This window comes from Arachis hypogaea, chromosome 13 (assembly GCF_003086295.3).
Source record: "Arachis hypogaea cultivar Tifrunner chromosome 13, arahy.Tifrunner.gnm2.J5K5, whole genome shotgun sequence".
Classification (NCBI taxonomy): Eukaryota; Viridiplantae; Streptophyta; class Magnoliopsida; order Fabales; family Fabaceae; genus Arachis; species Arachis hypogaea.
Window position 1 is genome coordinate 112415327 of NC_092048.1, and position 9200 is coordinate 112424526.

Sequence of the window (9200 nt, forward strand, 5' to 3'; positions counted from 1 at the left end):
ACAAACACAGAATTTAATACTCTCCTAGTCTATAAACATTCTAAAGCAAGCAAAATTCAAATTTAACAACAAATCTTTTGGTTTTTTTTTTTTTTGAAAAATTTTCAAATACACTAAAAACAAAACTTATACTACAAGCAAAATGCAATCTAACTACAACTATTCTAAGCAAAGCATGAATGCAATAAACAACCTACCAACAAAAGCAAAATGCATAAGAGTATATAAAATAAGAAGAACTACCTACAATGGCAACTCCAATCACTTATTGACCAAATCTAAAAGAGAGTGGAAAGAGTTTACCATGGTGGGGTGTCTCCCACCTAGCACTTTTAGTTTAAGTCCTTAAGTTGGACATTTGGGAGGCTCCTTGTCATGGTGGCTTATGCTTGTATTCATCCTTGATCCTCCAAGAATGCTTGCTCCTCAATTGGTTGTCAGAATTTCCAACCAATTCCACCAAGCTTGGGTGAGATTCTTCCCAAGATATGAGCTCCCAAAATTGGTCTTCATGTTGTGATCCGGGATCCCATATCTCATTTTCACACCCATCTTCTAGTTGATCATCATGATTCCGCTTGGGTGGTTTAGCCTTGGAATTCTCAAAGAAGCATCCAAACATTCTCCTAGACCCACACAATTTAGCTCCACACCAAACATTGTCATTCAACTTTGAGCATGCAACCATCATGAACTTAGAATGGTGTTTCCAACCACTACACAACTCTCTCTTACTCTTAATTCCACAAAGAGCTCTAAGTTGACCATCATTTTCAATCAAACCATATTCAAGTGAGAAAGTGAAGCTTAGGGATAGAAATTTTACCCACTTGAATGTTGTGTTGGATGATGGTGACTTAGGAAGGGGGACCTCCCCACACTTAGCCAATGTGAGATTCATTCCCTTGTGCTCTTTCTTTGCATCTTCCACCTCTTTGCAAGCTTTTTCAATTTCAATTCCTTGCTCACCAACTTCTTCTATGCACCATTCATTGCTCAAACCATGTGTTGGAGGTTGTGCACGGTCCTCTTTGTCATTAATTTCATAACACAATGAGGGAGATTCATCAATTCCAAAAGACTCATTAGTTGGTGTGGAATCATCTTCAATGGTGGAGCTTACTTCTTGCTCAACCTTCTCCCCTTGGTAGCTTCCTTTCAATTCAATCTCTTCTTCATTGCTTACCAAGGGTATGGAAAGTGAGGTATCTTCTTCCTTACCCTCTATGTCAAACCCAATTGGAGAGGATTCAATTGTACATAAGAATTTTTCAATGATTGAATCCATCTCTTGGTCAACCTCTTCAAAGGCTTCAACCACTTCTTCTGGCTCAATTATCTCAACTTTCTCCCCTTGTGGCAATCCTTGTTTCAACTCTTCTTCTTCACCTTGAAGCTCTAAACTCACTCCCTCACTATGCTCCTTGGTTTCTTCTCCACATTCGTCAATGGGAATGCCTTGGTCGCTTAGGCTTAGTCGGGAGGAGGCCATGTTGCTAATGGCTTCCACTAGGATAGCCATCTTGGCTCCTAGCTCTTTAAACTTCTTTTTATCCTTCTCTTGTCGCCTTAAGATATGAGATTCAAGATCTCTCAATTCATGCGTGGGGCTTCATCGGGAGGTGATGGTGGAAGAGAAGGTTCATTGTTTGGGAGAAAGGTTTCATTATTAAAAGTTGGTTCATCTTGGTAAGGGTGTGGAGGTATATATTGGGGTGGTTCTTGAGAGTAGTTGTGTTGGAATTGTGGTGGTTCTATGTATGGTTCATATGGTTCATAAGGTGGTTGATATGGTGGATAAGGATTAGGGTCATATGAAGGTGTTTGGTGAAAAGGGGCTTGTGAGTAAGGTGGTGCAAAATTATGTTGAGGAGGTGGTTCATAGGCATATGGTGGTGGTTGTTGATAATCACAATATGGGTCACCACATCCATTAGATTGATATGCATTAGGATTAGAATTATACCCATAAGAATTCGGAGGTTGTTGTTGCCAATAAGGTTGATCAATCCCTTGAGGCTCCTCCCATCTTTGATTGTTCCATCCTTGATGCATATCCTCATTGTAGTTTCCATTCCCTACAACATAATTTGAGCCAAACTCATAGCCAAAGTGAGGATGAGAATTCATAGTAGCAAATAAAAGCAAAAGCTACAAAAATAAGCAACAAGTCCTAAGTCTAACAAAAACTAGCAAATAAGAAAAAGGCAAACATATTCACAATATTCACAATAGCCAATAACATAACACCATTGCAACTCCCCGGCAACGGCGCCATTTTGATGAGCGAGATTTCTTGACGGTTTAGAATTCACAAATGAATTCTCGTTGTAAAGTATAGTTTCCAAAACAATCAAGAATCCTTTCATACAAAAATTTTTGGTTATCACAAATAACAATCCCCAATAAGAATTAACCGAAGTATTAAGACTCCGGGTCGTCTCACAAGGAGTTGCAATGAAGTGTATGATTATTGGCTACGGGGATCAAGGGGTTTTTTTGTTGATTAGAGGGGCAATAAAATAAAAAGACAAGAAAAGTAAATTGAGCAAGTAATTAAAGAAAACAAGTAATAAAGAGAGACATTCATGGCAATGGATTGAGATCATAGGCTTTCTATCCTAGTCGTGCATGATTAATTCATCTTATTTAGTTAACTCACACATCGGGAGAATGTCAAACAAGACTAATTAATCATGTCACAAATATAAACAAGAATTTATCTCATTACGTCAACTCCAACAAATAGGGAGAAAGTCTAACAAGACTAGCTAATCTCAATCCAAAAGTCCTAATCAACTCACTAATTTAATTAGCAAAAGATTAGCGTCAATGGAAACAATACTAGCTAACAACTCTAGATCACCAACATGAGTTGGGTTTTCATGACTCAAGATTGCCCAATTACTCTTTCCAAGCCAAGAATGCTCAAAATCTACTCTAACATCCTTCCAAGCATTTTATCAAACACTTGGAAGGCATAAAAGGAAACCATAATAAAAGTGCAAGAATAATAAAATCTACCAACTACAATTTGCAAGAAAAGTAAATCAACAACTCAATTCATCAATAAAAAGACATCAAACATTAAATTACATTAAAAGTAAATGGAAATCCAACAAGGGTTCATCAACATAAAAGTAACAAAATAAAGGAAATGAACAAGAGAAACTAAGAAGATTAGAGTAGTAGCAACAAGAAATTAAAAGAGAAAACTAAATCAAAACAATAATTAAAACTTGGATTCTAAACTACCCTAAATTCTAGAGAAAAGAGAGAGCTTCTTTCTCTAGAATTCTACCCTAAAACATGATGGAAACTAAAACTATGACTACTTTTCTTTTCATTCCCCCTTCAATCCTTGGGTTCAATAGCATCAGAAATGGGTTGGATTGGGCCCAAAAAGAGCTGCAAAATTGCTGGGGGCGATTTTATAAAAGTGGGCCACGGACAGCATCGGCGCGTGCGCGCAAAGTGCGTGTGCGCGCCCCTGAACGCGAAGCAACATATGCAAAATTTATATCATTTCGAAGCCCCGGATGTTAGCTTTCCAACGCAACTAGAACCGCCTCATTTGAATCTTTGTAGCTCAAGTTATGGTCGTTTGAGTGCAAAGAGGTCAGGCTTGAAACTTTACGGTTCCTTCATTTCTTCATGAGTTCTCCCACTTTGCATGCTTTTCTCCTCACTTCTTCCATCCAATACTTGCCTTATGAACCTGAAATCACTCAACAAACACATCAAGGCATCGAATGGAATCAAAGTGGATTAAAATCACCAATTTAAGGGCCTAAAAAGCATGTTTTCACATTTAAGCACAAATCAAGGGAGAATTGCAAAACCATGCTATTTCATTGAATAAATGTGAGAAAAGGTGATAAAATCCCCCAAAATAAGCACAAGATAAACCACAAAATTGGGGTTTATCAAGAAGTATAGACTATTATATATTGTTGGAAAGCTCTGGAAGTTAGCTTTCCAACTCCACTAAAATCACGTCCATTGGACCTCTGTAGCTTGAGTTATTCAGGTTTGAATTCAGAGAGGTCAGGGTTGACAGCATCGTTCGCCTTCATCTCTTCTTCTGCAGAAACTCCATCAAATCCAGCTGAATGCTACCTAAAATAAACAGAATTGCACAAGACTCAAAGTAGCACCCATATTGGCTAAAAGATAATTAATTCTTTATTAAAATCAACAATTTAGATGCAAATTCACAAGGAAAAGATAGGAAAGATGCTCACGGATCACACTACTATATTTTGATATATCTTATGTGTATCTTATGCTTTAGGTTAGTAGCTTCGTTAGTACGTTTTGCGCTTTTGAAATCCTATTTTTGAGCTATATCTTTCATCAAGCTTCTAGATTATACTATTCTTTCTATATATATATATATATATATATATATATATATATATATATATATATATATATGCACTTAGAATTGTCATAATCTCTGATTAACCTTTGCTTTACGATGCAAGGTAAAGCTTAGGCTAATTAGGGTGTTACATTTAGGGGTATCAGAGCAGTTTTTCCTCGTGAGCCTGAGGAATGGACCGATTGTGCTTCATTGCATACTCTATGTGTCTTTTCTTTGATGCTATTAGGTTATCTGATTGATATATGCATAGCATGCTTGTTTGTGAGTGCCTGTTTGAGATAATTGAAGCACTAAGCTTTTGATATTGAGACTGATCACCTTGATATCGATTGTTTGGTGTGGACAGGAACCCTACATGGCCACTCGTTGACGAGGTCGAGCATGGTCACGAAAAAGTAGAAATGAGCAACCAGCTGACAATCATGCCAAATTTTTGGCGGCAATGGCTAATTTGGCAAATACTATGGAGGCTAATGCTGATGCGACTCTGCAAGCTGTGCAGAGGTTAGGCCAACTAGCTGGGAATGGCAATGAAAACGGTGAAGGGAATGCTAATGATAATGCTGAGGAAAACGGTAATAACACCGGGAGAGTTCTGATGATCTTGGCGACGTTCCTCAAGGTTCATCCGCCAATTTTTCGAGGGTCAACTAACCCTACAGAAGCGGACAACTGGTTCCAAGGCATGGAGCGTGCTTTACAGGCACAGCATGTTTCAAACGATCAGTATGTTGAATTTGCTGCTTATCAACTGGCAGGAGAGGCCCAGCACTGGTGGCAAGCTAAGTGTCGCTTGCTACAACTTCAGAACGCCGATGTTCCGTGGGACTTATTCCAGACGGCTTTTTATAAGAAGTACTTCCCTGAGTCTGTAAGGGAAGCAAAGTAGATGGAACTGATGCAGCTGAAGCAAGGTTCCTTATCTGTGGCAGACTATACCAGAAAGTTTGAGGAACTCTGTAGGTTTTCTAGGGTATGTCAGGGTGTCCCGGAGACTTATCAGAGTTGGAAGTGTATCAAATACCAAAGGGAGTTGAAGGACATTATGACTACTGTTGCTCCTATGGAGATCCGTGTCATCTCCGACTTAGTGAACAAAGCAAGGGTGGTGGAGGAGTATGCCAAGACCGTGGCAGCATCCAAGGACACTCATGGAGGGAGCTCTAGTCGGGGGCGTGGCAAGTATTTTCATCCGAGAGGACAAAACTTTAAGAGAGGAGGATATGTGCCTCAAGGACAAGGAGGCTTCAGAAGGAACACCCATGATCAGTTTCAGCGTGGCAAAGGGAGAGGAAATCAGAGTAAGAGTTCTCCAAATTTAGCTTGTGATCGTTGTGGACGTTTTCATCCATATAACTCTTGCAAAATTGGTATAGGTGGGTGCTTTAACTGTGGCTTGCCTGGTCATTTTTCGAGTGATTGCACACGTGGGAAGAACCCAGGCGCGGGTCAGAGTCAGCACCAGGGGCGAGTTTTTGCTGTGAATGCCAAGGATGCTTCTAAGGAGGATCCATTGATGAGAGGTATATGTCTAATTGGTGATAAATCCTTAGTTGCATTATATGATACTGGAGCTTCGCATTCGTTATTTCGTTTGCTAAAGTTGAGGAATTAAGCTTGAAAGTGTCAGAGTTACCATTTGATATGCATGTACATACTCCACATCAGACGGTTATGACTAGGTCATGATGTAGGCAAGTAGGTTTCAAACTTGAGGGTAGAGACTTTGTGCATGTCTTGATCTGTTTGCCAATGGTTAGATTGGAGATGATTTTGGGGTTTGATTGGTTGTCGAAGAATCGGGTTTTGTTAGATTGCTTTGAGCGGTCAATTCGGTTTATGCCGGAAGGAGAAAATGGAGCGATGGTAGCTATGGGGTATTACATGAACTCTGTAATAGTGTGTTGTAGTGGGGAAGAGTGTCAAGGTTATATTTTGTTGGCTGCTAATGCGTTGGGTGATGCCCAGAACTTGGATCAGATTCCGGTAGCTAGAGAATTTCTGGAGGAATTCCCAGAGGATATTCCTGAATTCCTACCTCAAAGGGAGATTGAATTTGCGATTGAATTGGTGCCGGGAGCCGGACCAGTGTCAATTGCACCGTATAGAATGGCTCTGATAGAGCTGGCAGAATTAAAGACTCAGTTGGAAGAGCTTCTGAATAAGAGGTTCATTCGACCGAGTGTATCACCGTGGGGAGCGCCGATTTTATTGGTAAAGAAGAAGGATGGAGGGTTGCGACTGTGTGTGGATTACCGACAATTGAACAAAGTGACTGTGAATAATACGTACCCGCTGCCAAGGATAGATGACTTGATGGATCAATTGCATGGAGCCGGAGTGTTTTCCAAGATCGATTTGAGATTCGGTTACCATCTGATAATGGTGAAAGAGGATGATATCCCCAAGACTACGTTTAGAACACGCTATGGACACTATGAGTTTATGGTAATGTCCTTTGGGTTAACGAATGCACCTGCTGTTTTCATGGATTACATGAACAGAGTCTTTCGTCCCTTTTTGGACAAATTCGTGGTGGTTTTCATAGATGACATCTTGGTTTACTCTAAGACGGAAAAGGAGCATGAAGAACACTTGAGGATTGTGTTGCAAATCTTAGAAGAGCAGAAGTTGTATGCTAAGTTGACCAAGTGCGAGTTCTGGAAGGAGGAAGTAAAGTTCCTAGGTCACGTGGTAAGTAAAGGAGGGATAGCTGTGGATCCTTCTAAGGTTGAAGCGATAATGGAATGGGAAAGGCCAACGACAGTGATGGAAGTCATGAGCTTTTTGGGCTTGGCCGGATATTACCAGAGATTCATTGAAGGATTCTCCCGGATTGCGCTACCGATGACGAAATTAACAAGGAAAGAGGTGCCTTTTGTGTGGACGTCAGAGTATGAAGAAAGTTTTCAAACTTTGAAGCAAAAGTTAACTTCCACGCCAGTTTTGATTTTACCAAAACCGCATGAACCATTCGAAGTGTACTGTGATTCTTCCTTGAAGGGTTTGGGTTGCGTGTTGATGCAACATCGAAATGTGGTGGCTTACGCATTGCGTCAACTGAGACCGCATGAGATGAATTACCCCACTCATGACTTGGAATTAGCAGTGTGTTTGCACTGAAGATTTGGAGGCACCACTTGTACGGAGTGAGGTTTAGCATTTTTTCTGATCATAAGAGTCTCAATTACATCTTTGATCAGAAGGAGCTAAATATGCGCCAGAGAAGGTGGATGGAGTTGCTAAAAGATTATGATTTTGAGTTGAGTTATCATCCTGGAAAGACGAATGTGGTAGCAAACGCTTTGAGTCGGAAGTCCTTGACAATAGCTTGGATGAGGATTAAGGAAGAGGAGCTAGTAGATAAGTTTGTGGATCTTAAGCTGGATATTGGTGAAGTTGCCGGAAGAGCTTGTTTGAACCAGCTACAGATTTCAAGCACGTTTAAATCAGAAATACAAAGGGCTCAGCAAGATGAGCAAAAGCTTCAGCAATTGTTTCAACCAGTTGGTGAGAAGAGGCGTGAAGAATTCACTAAGGATGATGAATGGTTGTGGAGATATAAGGGGAGAATTTGTGTACTAGATGTTGGGAGTTTGAGGCAAGACTTGTTGTCAAAAGCTCACAAAGGGCTCAGCAAGATGAGCAAAAGCTTCAGCAATTGTTTCAACCAGTTGGTGAGAAGAGGCGTGAAGAATTCACTAAGGATGATGAATGGTTGTGGAGATATAAGGTGAGAATTTGTGTACCAGAAGTACGAAGATGTATTATGACTTAAAGAAGATGTTCTGTTGGCCTGAGATGAAAGGTGATGTAGCAACAATGGTATCCAAGTGCCTGACGTGTCAGAAAGTGAAGATAGAGCATCAGAAGCCGTCGGGAATGCTACAGCCTCTTGAGATTCCCCAGTGGAAGTGGGAAGGAATTGCAATGGACTTTGTGACCGGATTACTGAGTACTAGGTCGGGATTTGATGTGGTTTGGGTGGTCATGGATCGCTTAACCAAATCCACTCATTTTCTGCCTATCCGAGTGAACTATTCTATAGAGGAGTTAGCTAGGTTGTATATCAAGGAGATAGTAAGGTTGCATGCTATGCCATTGAGCATAGTATCGGACCGTGATTCCCAATTCACATCAAGGTTTTGGGGAGCTTTTCAAAGAGCTTTCGGTATGAAGCTATGTCTCAGTACCACATATCATCCGCAAACTAATGGACAGTTGGAAATGACTATTCAGACGCTAGAATATATGCTGAGAGCATGTGTGTTGGATCAACCTGGAAGTTGGGATCGCTACATGCCATTGGTGGAGTTTGCGTACAACAATAGCTTTCATGTGAGCATTGGGATGGCTCCGTATGAAGCTTTGTATGGACGGAAGTGCCAATCTCCACTTTGTTGGTATGAATCTGGTGAAGCAAGTGTTTTAGGTCCTGATGTAATAGCAGAGACTACTGAGAACATTAAGAAAATTCGTGCAAGTATTTTAACTACTCAGAGTCGATAGAAGAGCTACGTGGACCAGAAAAGGAAACTGTTAGAGTTTAAACTGGGAGAACATGTATTTCTTCGAGTTACACCGACAACTAGGATTGGAAGAGCAATCAAAACCAAGAAGTTGAATCCAAGGTATATAGGACCGTTTGAGATCCTGAAGAGATTCGGGCCGGTGGCGTATCAAGTAGCCTTGCCACCTTATCTGTCTAACTTACATGACGTATCCCACGTGTCACAATTCCGTAAGTAGACGTCAGATACGGCTCATGTGTTAGAGCCTGAGTCGGTTGAGTTGAGGGAGAACTTGACCTTCC

General features: G+C 40.6%; 1 protein-coding gene across 1 annotated transcript; it reads left to right on the forward strand.

Annotated features, from left to right (window-relative positions):
• Positions 1-6139: 6139 nt before the first annotated feature.
• Positions 6140-8124, forward strand: LOC140177676 (uncharacterized). The gene is made up of 4 exons (XM_072210825.1): positions 6140-6489; positions 6691-6835; positions 6959-7258; positions 7591-8124. Exons 1-4 carry the CDS (start codon positions 6140-6142, stop codon positions 8122-8124), a joined length of 1329 nt encoding a protein of 442 aa, XP_072066926.1.
• The last annotated feature ends 1076 nt before the right edge of the window (positions 8125-9200 follow it).